At 46.6% G+C, this 17,165-nt stretch overlaps 1 protein-coding gene and 1 long non-coding RNA gene across 2 annotated transcripts in view; one reads left to right on the top strand and one right to left on the bottom strand.

Moving 5' to 3' along the window:
- Positions 1 to 17,165, top strand: part of ALDH1A1 (aldehyde dehydrogenase 1 family member A1) — a 271,085-nt gene that overhangs the window by 63,844 nt on the left and 190,076 nt on the right. The window contains exon 4 of the mRNA XM_086961266.1: positions 11,896 to 12,025. Within this exon, the coding sequence (XP_086817392.1) occupies positions 11,896 to 12,025 (130 nt within the window). The remainder of the gene's footprint in view (positions 1 to 11,895; positions 12,026 to 17,165) is intronic.
- LOC147727215 (uncharacterized) lies at positions 409 to 5,185 on the bottom strand. Its single transcript, XR_015309459.1, has 3 exons — positions 5,039 to 5,185; positions 4,530 to 4,597; positions 409 to 483 (listed from the first exon to the last, which is right to left on the bottom strand). It is a non-coding gene; the product is annotated as an uncharacterized LOC147727215 (long non-coding RNA).

Below are 17,165 nucleotides of genomic sequence, written 5' to 3'. Positions count from 1 at the left end.
GGGCAATGAACCGACCGGCAGCACCAGTGTCTCTTTCTGGTCAAGAAAGTACGACAGTGGTGGACAGCCTACGGAAAACGTGTATACACCGGGAGCTCGCTTAAGGGCCAGAGCTGCTGACTTTGGAATTGGCAAACTCGGTTTGAGTCTCGGCACCGGTCAAATTACTTATCTCCATGTGCTTACAAAAATGATTGTGGTCCTATGCTAAGTGACCGGTACTATTGTAAAGCGCTCCAATAATACCTTTGTGTGATATTTTGCTATAGGGGTGAAAAACACCAACACCGGTTACCCATCCCCACCAGCCATTGGCGACTAGACACAAAAACCGTGTCTAATACATACCCGGGTTAAACTAAACCATGCTTAAAAAAAAACAAAGAGAAAAAAAGTCACAAATGCCTGCCTTCTGGCCTACCGTAGCTGTCGTAGGATTCTGGTGTCTCACCGTGAGCGTAGTCACAGTATTCTGCTGTATCTCTACGAGCAAGAAAGGGGACTAGTCAGATTTCAGTTTACACTAAGGATAGTGTATTGCAAAATCAATCAATCAATCAATCATAACACTTGTATAGCGCACTACTCACCCGGAAGGGTCTCAAGGCGCTTGGGGGAAGGGGTCCGCTACTGCTTGAACAGCCAGGTCTTGAGTTGTCTCCTGAAGGCGAGATGGTCCTGGGTCAGCCGAAGGTGGATGGGGAGGGAGTTCCATGTCTTGGCCGCCAGGTAGGAGAAGGGTCTGCCTCCGGTGGTGGCTCTTTGGATGCTTGGTACGGCGGCGAGGGCGTGGCTAGTAGACCCGGAAGGGTCTCAAGGCGCTTGGGGGAAGGGGTCCGCTACTGCTTGAACAGCCAGGTCTTGAGTTGTCTCCTGAAGGCGAGATGGTCCTGGGCCAGCCGAAGGTGGATGGGGAGGGAGTTCCATGTCTTGGCCGCCAGGTAGGAGAAGGATCTGCCTCCGGCAGTGGCTCTTCGTATGCGTGGTATGGCGGCGAGGGCGAGGCTAGTAGACCGTAGCTGGCGGGTGAGCATGTAGAGGGTCAGGCGGTCGTTGAGGTACTTGGGGCCCAGGTCGTGGAGAGACTAGTGTGCTTGAGTCAGGAGCCTGAACGTGATCCTCTTGTTGACGGGGAGCCAGTGCAGGTCCCTCAGGTGGCCGGAGATGTGGCTGCATCGGGGAATGTCCAGGATGAGTCAGGCGGAGGCGTTCTGGATGCGTTGGAGTCTTTTCTGTAGCTTGGATGTGGTTCCAGCGTAGAGGGTGTTTCCGTAGTCCAGTCGGCTGGTGACGAGGGCCTGGGAGACCGTCTTCCTGGTTTCGGTCGGGATCCATCGGAAGATCTTGCGAAGCATGCGAAGGGTGTGAAAGCATGATGAGGAGACAGCGTTGACTTGTCTGGTCATCGAGAGGGAGGAGTCCAGGATGAAGCCCAGGTTGCGTGCGTGGTCTGTTGGCTTGGGAGCGGTGCCCAGGGCTGGGGGCCACCAGGAGTCGTCCCAGGCGGAGGGAGATGGTCCGAGGATGAGGACTTCTGTCTTGTCTGAGTTCAGTTTCAGACGGCTGATTTTCATCCATTCCGCAACGTCTTTCATCCCTTCGTGTAGGCTGGTTCTGGCGGTGTTGGAGTCTCTGGTGAGGGAGAGGATCAGCTGGGTGTCTTCGGCGTAGGAGATGATGTTGAGGTTGTGTTGGCGTGCGATGGCAGCAAGAGGTCTCATGTAGACATTGAAGAGGGTGGGGCTGAGTGATGATCCTTGCGGAACGCCGCAGATGACTTCGGTGGCCTCGGATCGAAACGGGGGGAGGCGGACTCTGTGTTCTTCTGGTGAGGAACGAGATGATCCACTCCAGTGCCTTCTCTTGGATGCTGATGTTGCTGAGGCGTTGGACTAGGGTGCGGTGGCAGACAGTGTCGAACGCAGCAGAGAGGTCCAGGAGGATGAGTGCCGCTGTTTCCCCGTTGTCGAGCAGGGCTGGATGTCATCGGTGGCTGCGATGAGGGCGGTCTCGGTGCTGTGGTTGGCTCTGAAACCGGACTGCGAGTGGTCGAGGGATCCGTTCGTCTCGAGGAAGGCGGCAAGCTACCTGTTGACGATCTTCTCGATGACTTTGGCAGGAAAAGGGAGGAGCGAGATGGGGCGGAAGTTTTTGAGGTCGGTGGGGTCCGCTGTTGGTTTCTTCAGTAGGGCGCTGAGCTCGGCATACTTCCAGCTCTCCGGGAAGGTGGCGGTGTTGAGGGAGGTGTTGATGACGTCCCGGAGTTGGGGTGCGATGGTGGAGTCGGCCTTGTTGAAGACGTGGTGGGGCAGGGGTCGGTTGGAGATCCGGAGTGGATGGTGTTCATCGTGCGGGCTGTGTCTTCGGTGGTCACCGTGGTCCAGGAGCGGAGGGTGGCGGTGGGGTGCGTTGGTTCGACGGTTGGGTGCGTGGATGATGCGTCGAAACTGTTGTGGATGTCGGCAATCTTGCGGTGGAAGAACGAGGCGAGAGAGTCGCAGAGATTTTGTGAGGGAGTGATGTTGTTGTTGCCGGTGCTGGGGTTAGAGAACTCCTTGACGATGCTGAAGAGTTCCTTGCTGTCGTGGGCGTTGTTGTCCAGTCGTTCCTTCAGTGATTTCTTCTTGGTGGTGCGGATGAGCTGGTGGTGTTTGCGGGTGGCGTGTTTGAGGGCGGTCATGTTGTCAGTGGTCTGGTCGAGGAGCCAGGCTTTCTCGAGGGTGCGGCAGGTCTTCTTGGAGTCTTTGAGTTCGTCGGTGAACCAGGAGGCCTTCTTGCTTCTGGGTCTGCTGGGAGGGTTCTTCAGTGGTGCGAGGTCGTCAGCGCAGGCGGTCAGCCACTGCGTGAAGTTGCGGGCTGCTTCGTTGGGGTCCGTTGTGCTGGCGGGTGGGTTCTGGCTGAGGGAGGTGGTGAGCTGGTCGGCAGTGATCTTGCTCCAGCTCCTGTGAGGAACCTGTTGCGGGTGGTGGTGGGTTGTGGTTCTTCTGAAGCTGAAGTGGACGCAGCTGTGGTTGGTCCAGTGGAGTCCGGTGGAGTGGCTGAAGGTGATGTGCTTGCTGGATGAGAAGACGGGATCAAGCGTGGGGCCGGCGTAGTGGGTGGGGGTGTTGACCAGTTGCTTGAGTCCGAGGTTGGCGAGGTTGTCCAGCAGGGCGGCGGTGTTGCGGTCCTTGTAGTTCTCCAGGTGGAAGTTGAGGTCCCCTAGGAGGATGTAGTCGGTGGAGGGGAGGGCGTGTGGACTGATGGAGTCTGTGATGTCTTCGCTGAATTGTGTGCGTGGTCCTGGGGGGTCTGTAGATGAGGGTGCCTCTGAGGGTCGTCTTTGGGTCAGTGTGAATCTGGAAGTGGAGGTGCTCGGCGGCGGCGAAGGTGTCGTTGGAGTCGGTCGTGATGCGGATGGTGTTCTTGTGGACAATGGCGATGACTCCTCCGGTCTGGTTGACGCGGTCCCTCCTGATGATCGTGTACCCGTCCGGGATGGCGATGGCGATGTCGGGGGCTGAGGAGACGTTCATCCAGGTTTCCGTGAGGAAGGCGATGTCTGGTGATGTTTTGTCGAGGAGGTTCCAGAGTTCCACGGCGTGTCTGTGGACGGAGCTGGTGTTGAGCAGGATGCACTTGAGGTTGCTGCTGGTGCTTGGCTTGGCGGGTGCGGTGCAAGTTTCGGAGGCAGGTGAACTTGCAGGTTGTGCAGGTGAAGGGTCCGTGAATGCGTTTCGGGGCGGCCCGGCAGCAGGCGGGGTTCCGGCCGGCATTGAGTGCGTTGAGGGCGGCTGCGTCGTAGGTCTGTCGGGTCGTCTTGCAGCGGTGGGGGCCAGGGGTCCTGGCACTGGGCGCGGTCCAGGCGCAGACGGGCTTTCCTTTGGCGCGCCTTCGGCGCACAATCGGCTCACCCGCTGCGCGTATGCATGGGCATCATAAGAAGAAGCCGGGAGGGAGGAGCAGCTGGGTGGCGGGAGCGGGGCGGCGAATGGGCAGGAGGGGGGTGGGGCCGCAGGGAGGCAGTGGCGGGAAGGAGGGCAGGGGGCGGCTCAGCGGCGGCTGGGTCGCCCTGTGGAAACGAAGCGAAGAAAAACGAAGGCAGCAAAGAAGGGAAAATGAGGGCACAGCAGAAGGAAAAACGAGGGCACAGCAGAAGGAAAAACGAAGGCAGCAAAGAAGGGAGAATGAGGGCACAGCAGATGGCAAAAAAGGCAAGTGAGGCCGTAGCAGGGGTGTGTGGGGGTGACCTCGCCTGGTTACAGGCTCAGCGGTCAAAAGGGAAAAACATTCAGTAACACAAACATCTACATCCAGCATTTAACTGGTGTCTCTATTTACAGCATAAAGGCTGTAGAATTCACTTTTGTAAAACGTATTAAAGTCTTAAAACAGAAGCACACAAGCATCAAACTATAAAATGCGCTTGTATACAAGGTTGTGGCTGGTACTACTTTCTAAAATCATAGGACATTGTTCATCAAGAGAGGCCAGGGGAAGGTATGAATACTGCATGGAGTATGGGACTCAAGCCCTGCGAGTTCACTCACCCCTGACCCTGGCTGTAGTAGCCTTCGTACCCCTCGTAACTCTGCTCAGCATAGGTATCCTCATAGCCCTGTAATGGAAAGGACTGTGAGATGTAAGCTAACACAGCCAGGAAGTGTGCAGGCACTGGAGGGATAAAGCATTTCTACTTCTACCAATACATGAATGGACCTAGGCCTTCCTACGTGCAAGATAAGCACCAGGAGTTTAGCGAGCAATAGCTGCCTAATGGGGCAAGCGTTGTGCCCCAGAATACAGAGAGCACGGCCTTGTATTAACACTGTACAATACAGACTAGACTAAGTTGCACCAACTATTTTAGGTCTGTCCAAGGTTATATGGTTACTTAGGGAACATGTATTATGTGAAAGCAAACCAGAACCGCCTCTGCTCCCACTCCCTTCCCTGCCAATTATTGTGTCCAGACTAAACAACAGCGATGACACTACTTGTAGGGCTAGAAAACTGAAGCAGCATTTCACACAAAAAGTTGTCCATGTAAAGCACGCACATAATCGTTGTAGGGTTCTGCGGCTGGTGGTGGTGGGAGCGGTATCCTCTGGATTCCTGGTGGTCTGGAACGGGTTGAAGGCATGCCTCTGCCAGAAGGTGAAGGGGGGACACCCCGACCCACGCTACCACCTCTTGGGAGTGGACCTCCTCTACCTGGTGGTGCCCCACAGGGTCCTATTGATACACGTGGCGGTGGAACACCATGGCCCCTAAAAGATTAAACAAATAGAAAAACATTAAGACCAGCCTCTATTTGGGAGAGCTAATACCTAAATACAACACAAACAGAAAATTTGCATCCACCGTAAGCAACTAACTTGCAAAGCTTCCAACATTAAAGTGAACAAAGATCTGATTACCTCGCAACAGGTGCAGGCGGTGGGGGAGGGAGGGCTCCTCTTCCACAGGCAGGTGGACCATCACGACCACGCAAAGCGTCTGGTGGGCTCCATTCAGGTTAAGACAGCTCCAAAAACTGGTCCTGGCAGATGTCATCCATCATATCCTGATGAGAGAAAAGAAAACCTGGAAGCTAGAAAATAAGTCACTGCAACACAGCCCCATCAGTTCATGCCATCAAAGGACACATTTAAAGCTCCTTCCCAATTTAAATCTGCATTCCACCCAAGACAATCTTAACTCCAAAACATGGTGCAATATTAGCTCAAATGTACCCCTGCAGCATGACGACACGCTACAGGGCAAGCACTGGTACGAACTAAGTAGAGTGGCAGGGCTCAGGGCACAGTAAAGTATGGTGCACAATTTTTTTGGGTCAGGTTTATTACTTATGCATGAGCCATTTATACTCAAGAGAGTCCTTACGCCCATAAGTTAATGCGGAGTGTACTCGGGCCACCAAAATATGCCCATGACATTCAATTTGTCATTAGATATTGAAAAGGTACCCCAACAGAAGCTTCATGTTTTTGCTCACTTATGCTACATCGGTTATCAGTTGCTCTAAGATCTTCGGACTCACTCTCCCATAACATTACGGTACAGATCCATCAAAATATGTGGACCAACAGCTGCCAAAATTCAAAGGAAACGCGCTTTAGATGTTTATAAAACAACATGCCTGATATCATGCCATTGTACATCCTCTTTTTACCTAAATATCATAATAAACAAACAATATAACAATGCAAACAATGCGGGTGTGCAAATCGTGATGCACACATGCAACCTTAAAAAGCAGTAAACCTTATATTTCAAAGCCCGATAACGCAGACTCTCGGTTGTCAAATTTAATCTACTGTCCTCATACCTCTACCAGTGCTCTCCCCACGTATAGATTTTTTTACATACAAGCACCCATCAAGCTCAATGGGTCGAGCATATACAACGTGAGCCACGAATTTGCCAGCACATGGGTAATGAGGAGATTATGGGGTAGCTAAATGGCCAAAAAAGGCTGCCGTACCAGACGTGTTGTGGAATTATTTGTATTCAGTCGTAAGGTAGACCATAGATGAGCAATGCAGCACACAGCGAGAGGGCTTGAATTTGAAGTGGTATAAAGTACGGATGAGGGTTCAACAGCGACACCAAGGGGCTGATTCCGATCTGGGTCAGAAAGCTCTCCGACCGAGCCGGATCCAGAGTGTATTCTGACCGAGCCGGAGTCCTGCAGTCCGAACGAGCGAGTACAATGCGGCCGTATGCTGCCGGACTCGGTTAGCCCGGACTCCCATAGAAGTCAAGAGGAGCCGGTCGTACGACACATAGATGGGCTCCCATTGACTGAATGGGTACGTCTTGCACAAGGGCGCCCACTATAGTGGGTACGCGTCAGTGCCATCCACACCCTACATGCCTGTGTTGGGGAGACCCAATACCCCTGTGTCCGAGTCCTAGCACTGCGGGTGATAGGGGGTCCGAAGCGGACACCCAAAGGCAACTTCCCAGACGTTTTGCGAGCCGTACACTTCGGCTCGCACCGGCTGTCGACTCGTGCATCCTACTGGCTCGGTCGTAAATCTCATCCATTGCACGCCACGGGTAGCTTACCGCCGAGACGTACGGAGGGGTTCTGACCCGAAAACAACTCGGTCAGTGAATTTCACGTAGCTCTCATTGTACTTGCTCGCTCGTACAGCTGTACGAGTTGGGCAGAAACCATGCGTACGGCTCGTAGTTTTTCCGGCCCGGATTGCGTTTGATACCCTTCCGACCCGGATTGGAATCGGCCCCTAAGTGTTGCCTTTAATTAGTGACCACCGCGACATGGTCAAATGAGACACTGCTTCTAAGTATGCCGAGGTCTTGGGCAGTACACATCACTCACTAGTAGCTCGCACAAAAACTAGGTTTGGCTGGGTGGACCCACGGAGAGCAATGACACAAGTCATTTTAAAAGGGCCCTAGGAACATTGTGTCAAAATTATGTACGAATACTGACGCTGAGGCTCAATACGCCGATAAGTAAGAGGCAGTGTTTCGTTCGTGTTTATGTTTACTTACTTGGGAGCTCTGTGACTGACAACCCTCTCCACTGGACCATGCCTTCCTAGAACAAGGCAATATATTACTATTGCCCTCCTGCTGGAGCAGCCCAACTCAGTAACTTAACTACCTGAGCCACGTCCTGCCCTCCACCCCATTTTACTGTACTTTCAGATTCACCGCCCCAATAGCTACTTCACTAGGAACGACCCTACAACAGGATACAAATACTTCCACAACGTTGGATTACACAGGTTTCTTGCAGTCAGTCACATCACCCGACCCACTCCTGGGTTCAGGCACATATACAGTACACAAGCAGGCAGATCACGAGAAGCCTACTCTAGGGAACTGCAACTATAAATGTACACTAGCATTCAGCACTTGCAAAAGCCCCATTGCATTCATGAACAGAAGGGATAACAAGCGCCGCAGCGAAGCAGCAAAAGTAAAAGCATTTGTAACATGACCCAAAACAGATGGCAGGCTGCGCACTCTTCTGAAGCTACTGACTTTGGAGCTGGAGAATAGGGTTCAAGCCTTGGCGTGGGCTGCATTATTTAATTATTGAAATACAAACAGCAAACTCGGAGGGGGGGTGGGGAGAGACAAATTAAAAAATATAATACACATGGAGGGGGAGACAGATACAATAAAAAAAACACGGTTGAGACAGACAAACGCAGCATCTGAAACCAAGTGCAACAAATGGTGCGAGCAGGTGACTCAACAAATAATGCTGTTGGTTTTGGAGCAGGAAAACAGGGTTCGATCCTCGGCATGGGCTGCATCATTTAAGCATGATTTAATTATAAATAAATTAAATGTAAATAAATAAACAGGGCCAGGTAAGTGCAGGAAGATGCCAGATGTGGAAATGCGAGCAGCGATGAAAACATGTAGTCCCTAAATAAAAAGGTAACAGCCAGCAGCATAAGTTAACTGTAGTTGGTCGATGCTGCTTCCTGCAGAAACAGAAGAAAAAGGAAGTGATGCTTCGGACCACAAGCCAACAATGAGCAAGATAAGAACAGCAATGCCAGATTCCAGCAATGGCAAGCGACAAAACAAAGACAAATGCCATGGGTGCAGTTTCAATAGTAATACTGATTACTTGATGCCACGTGGGGGCAGGGCATGCGCTGCCTCTGTGTGACCTAAAAAGCAGGGGGTGAAAAGTGTGAACGAGTAAAGGGGGGTTACAGTGTTTGTATTTGTATTTGTATTTGTATTTGTATTTGGTATTTGTAAAGCGCATATACCACCAGAGGGTCTCATAGCGCTAGCCAGTGTTCACTGCAGAACAGGACAGGAAATGGTTTTGATTTACTTGACTGAGCTAAACAGCCAAGTTTTGAGTTGTTTACGAAACTTCTTGTGATCCATCTCCAGACGGAGGGGTAAAGGCAAGGTGTTCCAGGTTTCTGGTGCCACCCGGGAGAAGGATCTACCCCCATTTCTGGCGGTCCGGATCTTCGGCACTGTCAGAAGAAATTTGCTGTTGGACCTGAGAGATCTAGTCCGTTGGTATATAGTGAGTTTTTAGCTAGGTAGAGGGGTCCTTTATTATTGAGTGTCTTATGCACCAGGCAGCACAATTTAAAATGGATTCTTTTTTCATTGGGAGAAAGTGTAGTGTCTTCAGACTAGGTCCTTATTGGGAGCGCGCGGGCAGGTTGAGGACCAGCCTGGCCACCGTATTTTGCACGACTTGGAGCGTAGCTAGGAGTCCTACATTTATGGAGGCAAGTAAAGAATTGCCGTAGTCCATATGGTTAATAATCAGTCCCTGCAAGAGGGGCATCCTGGAGGAGAGAGGGATCCATTTGAATATTTTTTGGAGACTACGCATGAGTCAGTAACAGATGCGGACCAGATTGTTAATTTGATTTAACAGCGACAGTTTGGAGTCCAGAATTATGCCTAGATTACTTGCAGCTGTCATAGGTAAGGGACAAGGACCTAATATGGGGGGCCACCAATCGCTGTTCCATAGTTTGTCTGCATCCCCAAAAAGCACAATCTCTGTTTTGTTAGCATTTAGGAGAAGGTGGTTGTTTGTCATCCAGTTGTTTATAGCTATCATTCAGAGTTTAAAGCGTTTCTTGGTTTCGGTGACGTCTGAACCCATGGTGATTAGCAGCTGAGTATCATCTGCGTATGACACTGTTTGAAACCCAAAAGACTTTATGAGTTTGGCCAGGGGGGGCACGTATAAATAAAATAACGTGGGGCTCAAAATTGAGCCCTGAGGGACCCCTTTATTAATGATTTGGCTTTCTGAGGAGAAGTCCCCTATTTGGACTTTAGATGAGCGATCTGCCAGATAGCTCCTGAACCAATTAAGGGCTGCTCATTCGACACCAGATGCACACAGGCGATCAAGGAGGATGCCGTGCGAAATGGTGTCGAAGGCAGCCGACAAGTCAAGCAGGACCAGTGTAGCTGATTGCCTAGCATCCAAGGAAAGTCTGATGTTGTCGACTATTTCAAGCAGGCCGTTTCGGTGCTACGGAAGGCCCTGAATCCTGATTGAGAAGGGTCCAGCAGTTTATTGTTTTCCAAATGTTGGGTAAGTTGGCCATTAACCATGGATTCTAAGATTTCGCCGAAGAGTGGTAGAAGCGATATTGGCCTATAATTAGATAGTTGCTTGGGGTCAGCAGAGGGTTTTTTTCAGAATGGGTTTAATAGTGGTTGAATAAAACAGTAAGTTGGGGGAGAAAAACCGGGCCCATTTTAGATAAAACTTGAGCTGAGGCTGGGTCTGTGGGGGAACCTGATTTTATGTGGATAAGGGCTAGCAATACTTTCTCCTCTGTGACTGTGTGGAAGTTAGTAAGGGGGGCAGTTTAAGAGATACGGAGTCAGGATTACTCCCACCAGGTATGATGTCAGAGGATTGTGGAAATGTTTGATGAATATCATTGATCTTTTCGACGAAATAAGTGGAGAGCGAGTTCACCCACTCCTGGGAAGTAGGCAGCGGGGTTGACAGGAGGGAGGGTTGGTAAATTCCTTAACAATGTTATACAATTCTCTCTGTGAATTAGCTGCAAGGGTTATTCTATTGCTTTAGTATTCATTTTTAGCCTCGGCTATATGATTCATATATAGCCGGTGAGTGGTCTTATAATGCTGTTTATCCTTGCTGTCCTTGGAACTCCTCCACTTACGTTCCATCTTCCTAACGACAAGTTTGTCTATTTTGAGCTTGGGGGTAAACCAATGGGAGAGTTTTGAGGGACATTTGGTTAATTTTTTGGAGCAATGTAGTCCAGAGCGGTAGTTATGGCGAGGTCAAGGCCTCTGGCTCCATGGTTGGGATTGGTTAGTTCAGACAAGGGAATGGGGGAAAAATGTGCGGAAAAAGAGTCTGGATTGATCTTGCTCCAGGGTCGACTTAGTTTGCTTATATTCGAAAGTGAAGGTATACTTAGAGAGTCTTGAAGGTGGAACCTTTTCAATAATGGTCCGACCATAAAATAGGAAATGGTGGGTCAATTTCCACTAGAGGGGAGTTGGTCAGGAGGAGGTCCAGGGTGTGCCCTGCCGAGTGGGTAGGCCCGGTAATGCGTTGGGAGAGTCCTAAGGTGTTAAGACTGTTTATAAGATCACTTTTGTGGGGATCAGATAGAAGCTCCGCATGAAAATTAAAATCCCCTACTAAAAGAGTAAAGGAGTAACTATGGAGGCAGGTTCGGGGGGAGGGAGAATGTATGCAGAATGAATAGAAGAGAGAGGAGCTAAATGAAAGGGCAGCAAAAATTGAAAATACTGGTGTAAAGAGGTAGGAGTAGAGTAAGGAATGCCATGCGTAAGGAAAAGTAGCTTACGGATGTCAGCAAAGAAAGAATACAACTGATCCAATGAAGAGGTGATAAAAACAAAATGCTCCTCATGGCAGGATAAATTCACATACTTTGCTTTTGCTTAATCACGCAAATGTTTGACAAAATGATGCGTTATTACGCTAAATCCAAATCTGTTATTTCTTGCTATATTTTAAGACAAAATGCATCCTAGTGTCAATTTTAGTTTACCAAAACCACTCTGAAGAACCGTTCATGTACAGTGTATTTGTAGAAAATGTGTACAGTGAATGCTACATAAATACGAGAAATGGCGTAATGGCATAATTCGGGATTTCGTATAACAAGCGGAAAAAGAAATTCCTAAAATGACACAAATTAAACCAACCTAATTTAAATTTCGCCCAGGCATAAAAAGGAGCAGGAAGCCGAAACAGACGATGATGCTATCCAGTCACGAGCAACGGGCATTTGTTAAGATGCTGTCTGCGCCATTTTTATAGCAAGATCACAAAAAGGAGTTGCAAGCCTTCCTGGGGCTGTTGTTTGTGAACATCCAGATCTTGTATTTGCTAATTGTATTTTCGTTTTTCAGACCTTAGAATGCCTTGATGCTGGGAAACCTTTTGATGCTGCCTACTTCGCTGATTTGCCTGGCGCCATAAAATCGTTCCGGTACTGTGCAGGCTGGGCTGATAAAAATCATGGTCGCACTATACCTTCAGGTGAGTAGCTCTAAGATGAGGTAGCAGGCCACTTCAAAGAAAAGACTGTTCACTGGGGTGAAATGAAAAGGTTTCAGCGATAGGGAAGCTGAATGGCAAGGTTTTATGCAGGTTTTGTGTGCTTTTTCAAAGTTATCCAGGTCAGTTTTCATTTTTATTTAAGAATTATTTTCTAATGGGTACACAAAACGTTCTGTGCTCTTTGACTGAGAGGCGTATAATAAGAGACAGCAGTTTGTGACACAGATCTCAATACAGCTCTGTACAACATTGGTTCTATGTTTGTTGGAGGGACTGCTGTCTCTTATTATACATTGCTCACCCAAGGTCCCTCTCGACTTATAGGGTTCCCTTGTCTACAAATACTTTAACTGAGCAACATTGTCTTCTAAACTGTATCCAATCGGGACTAATTCTGTCAACAAAGTGCATCATTTAATCTAAGGTAAATCTTTTTTATTCAGTTTGGCTACCAAAACAATTATTTGCATTGTAAGAATTGCAGTATACAAGGCCTGGGGATTCTGATTCCCGAATCGTGCACATACTGAGTTTTGAGCTAGGTTTACATGTTGTTTGCCTTTCTCACTTGGTCATTCCCAAAACTCCCAAGAGTAACTGATGTGGACAATGGTTTCAATGAAATTAACTTTCTTCCTCACTGTAGGTATTCAGCTTTCTGTGCCTTGTGGGTCATCACATTTAGGCCATGTCATCACATTTAGGCCATTCACTTGTACATATTTCTAAATCTAGAGCCAGATGTATAAAGCACAAGCAGCAAAATGCTAGTTGCAATTTGCAACCAGTATTTTGGCAACCAGTGCAGTAGATTATGAACTGACCTATCTATTATTAGGTCGGTTCACAAAATACCGATTCCTAGTGGGTCGCAAACCAACCTATTTTATAAATTTTGATGAGGTACATTACATTTTGAAACCGACTAGGAATCATGGCCTTTTCAAGGATAGCGGCCTGCTGGAGTCAGCAGACCGCCATGTCTGTGATTGCTTTAAAATAAAGCAATGTTTTTCTCAAAAGGTAGCCTGTTTTCCTTAAAAGTAAGCGGGATGCATTAAAATACATAAAAACGACACTAAACAAAAAGGTAACTAACATTTCTTAAGAGTAATAAAAATATTTTTTTCATCATTGTAATCATTCCAAATTGCGAATGGCTTACCACTACAGTCAGTAAAGTATTAACGTTTTGTGATTTTCAGTCGCAAATCATCAATAAATACCATTCAGATTTAATGTGTGTAGGAGGGGCACTCTAAACATGCTTCTTCCAAATACCACCCTGTTATTGGGTCAGAAATGCAGAATGCGTTTTGCTACTGAATGACAGTTTGGTTTGTATATACCAAAGGGCACTGTTGCGATCTCAAATTGCAAATCGGGCCATTTACTACCACAAAAAGCCTTCGTACAACTGAGTGTTTGGATCATACTGTTAGAGCTGTTTTAAATATTGCACAGCTTGGGCCAGATCACAGCACATTTTTGACTGGTGTTGGTACATAACTTAGATGGTAATTAATGCAGTGCTTGGAGCAAACACCTTTTCCGCCATATGATGAAGCAGATTTCTGATAAGAGTATTTATGCATATGTGTGATAATGGCGATATGGTTTGTTTTTTGTGCTGTTTAGTTCTTGAGCTACACCATTTCATTGTGTTCTTTTTGTGCTGCACTGTGACTGTGTTGCATTCTGGTTTGACTATTTCTTTGCACTGTGCCCCATTATGCTTTAACCCCTTTGCTGCGGCGGCAATTCCGCCACAGCGCTTTAAATCAAATCAAAAGATTTTATATATCAAATAAAGCAAAAATAACTGTCACACAATAGGATCCCCATTCTTCGGATGTGTCAGCATTTTGTAATAGCAATAGAAAGCAGTAGAGGATTGCCTTCCCTTTACTTTGCAATAATCTTTTTGTGATTGCTCCATACATTGTTAAGCATCTTCACTATTAAGAAAACACCAATGACTTCACCTATTTGGTGGCGGCGTACAGGAGAGAGCATATGGATCATTGTCATTGCCAAATACATGGTTTATAATTTAAGATTTAAAAATAAGGAGAAAATAGATTTTTTAAATTAAATTAAAAAACAAATTAAACAAAAGAAAGATTTACTAGATTGATTTTGTTTGTACACAAATACACATCTCAACATAAATGAGTGGTATACTGTATGTAATGTATACATGTTTTCAGGTAGGAGAATAGACCTTCTCTGTATGGAAGAATGAAGGCAATGTTTAGGAGGGACCACTGACAGATTATCGGAACCAAAAATATTGTGTGGACAGAATATTGTGTAAAAAATATTGAAGCCCAAAATATTGAGAAAGTAACTGCAAATAGGTAAGTATAGATTTACTATTCTTAACTCTACATCTATTTACCTTGAAGATATATATATTGTCATGGTACATATTTCTGGAGTTATATAAAGTAAAACTTTGCATACCTATAGAAACTTCCCATCACAATATTTTTGTCCACGATATGCTTGACACAATATTATTTCCCACAATATTTTTGTTTCTGATATTCTGTCTAAATACCATTTAAGAGTCTAGCGTTTTGAAGCTCCAGTGTATCAAGGATGCCTGGGGTATGTGCCTAAATTCATCATCAGTGCTTAACTTACAAGCAGGGTTAGCTACTCCGTTGGAGTGGAGATTCCTTGCCCCACTTCAATTCCCCCTAAAGCCCCAGAGATTAAAAATAAAATGGTAATTTATTGGTATTCTATTTTCATCATCCTATTCTGAACCGAGCACCAGGATAGACTGTGGCCTGCTGAGTGACAGCAGGGAGGGATGGTGGGCAGAACACTGCCTTTGTACTGTTCAAAGTGTGCATGTTTTTTTTGGGTGGCTGTCTTGCGACGGCCAGACAGACATGCACACTTTAAACCTTTCTACCCAGATGTCCTAGGACAGCTGGGTTGAGTTCAACTGCAGGCCTTTAGAGCACTGGGGAGCACCGAGTGTGACCACCCTCTCCAATCAGGGTACTGCTCTCATGCTGGTTAATAGCATGAGAGCAGCAATGCCAGCATTAGTCAAGGGAGCAGCAGCATACATTTCCTATCAGCAAAAGAAGTGGTTCAGAGTGGAGGACATTGTGTTCTGTAAGTTTTTCTGTGGACCCTTTAAGGTTGGTTATGAAGCCCCTTTGTGGATATCAACATTTCTGAACTAACACATCAGGGTCAGTCATGCTACTATAATGAAGTGAAGGCACAACTATGTGTCTTGGTATGCAGAGTCAAATGTAAAATGACAATTCCCTAACCGATATGTTCATATATATTCATAGTCTGTCACAAATATGGAATGTGTGTTAAGGGGGCCAGATATATTAGAAAACATCCAACTCATCTGTAATCTTCAATACCGTATGACCACCTATTGTACACCCGAGTTTTCTTAACTTTAGGGTGTCTATAAACTGTTTCACTCATGAATTATCATTCAGGTGGGGATATATGATGTCTCAGATCAACACCCAGTTGGGCTGGTGAGTGGTCAATGATCCTGCCCTCTAGTATGTCACAATAGGGAAAAGACAGCAAGGTATTCTCCCTGTCAGTCTGGTGTAGGAAGTGCTAGATGGCAATCAAGTTGTTGATTTCCTATGAAATCAGTCAATTTTTCCCTATCTTTTTCTTTACATGTGTTCGGATGACCTGACTTTTCCATCATATTTTCATAAATCAGGTTCCGATTGCTGCCAGTCACTACAAGTACATTGCCAAATTTAATGAGTAGTCAGACACTGTAGTGAAGAAGTGATGCTTGTGTACATTCTTCACTTAAATTACAACCACCACTAACATCTGACAATGTGTAGCATCCTTACTTTCACAAAAGCATTTCAACCCTCCTGGTCTCATCACTTTTTTGAGAATTTTATGAGCCAGGGATTTTGGCATACGGACAGCCTCACTGCATGTCTTCATTCAGTTATAGGCACCTTTACATACTCCCGGGTTAGTAATGGTGTGAAGGCTACCTACTAAATAAGGTGCCACCTAGTCCCTGTTCAGTATTTGTAATTCTGTGTATAACAGAGGTGTCACTTGTAGGAGTGCAATGCTTCAGTTTTAAATTTTGAGGCAGTGGAGCACTTTTTCTTTTTATATAGTGGGATATGGCTTTGAAGTTCAAAGAGTTAGCCTTCAGTACTAGGACCAAGGGACTGGGTGAGAAGGTGGTAAGGAAGGTAGCTGACAAAGGCATAAATGCACCATAGTTGTTCACACAGCAAGCCTGCTGTGAAAGGGGACCTGAAAGTGGAATTAGGAAGAAATGGATCAAGAGCTTAGTCAGGATTAAGAAATGCACTGAATCAATAAACACATGGGGAGAGAACATCACCGCCCCATTACGGGATGTTAGAGTAGTATAAAGGTTAGCAGTAAACAGGAGCAAGTGTTTTATGTGCATAGTTCACTTTGATTATGTCTCATAGGGTCATACACAGACCATGCATCTGGAGTTCATATCAATAGAAGCTCTCTATGTAAATATGAAAACAAATGTGTTAAAGAGGGCAGTTAGGTGGTAATAATTACAATCAACCTGAGAATGTTCACCTGTTCCATTATTATAAATCTAGAATAGAAGGGACTTAGGATGTATACATTACAGTAGACAAAGAGAAAATCAGTCATAAATAGCTACATGACAGAATCATAGGTATGTCAGATTGTGAATAGAGATTGTTTGGAAAAAAGACATTTAGAGGAATACTCTCAACAGTGAAAACATTGGTTATACAGCACAGATCATAGAGTATCTCCTCAATGGTGATCTAGATGTGTTTCTTGTTTTGGACAGTGTCTCTAGAATGTGTGGTGCAAAATCACTCTGTCAGATTGCCTGATGGTGAGTTCAGTTTGTTTGCTGAGGACCTATTGAGCCTTTTGAGACTGCAGACAGGGGCATGTGTCATCTTCAAATATAAAGGCTTGGAAACTAAACCAATTTCCTTATCAGTATTCTCTAATGACAGCAGAAGGATGCCAAGGTGCTCTGGCTCTGTATATTCAGTGGTTGTCATGTCTGTGATAATGATTGTGGGGTCTAGCAAGCATATTTATTGTCCCAATG

This window comes from Lissotriton vulgaris, chromosome 3_1 (assembly GCF_964263255.1).
Source record: "Lissotriton vulgaris chromosome 3_1, aLisVul1.2, whole genome shotgun sequence".
Classification (NCBI taxonomy): Eukaryota; Metazoa; Chordata; class Amphibia; order Caudata; family Salamandridae; genus Lissotriton; species Lissotriton vulgaris.
The sequence above is the reverse complement of the archived record's forward strand: the minus strand, read 5'-3'. Positions and strand labels throughout refer to the sequence as shown.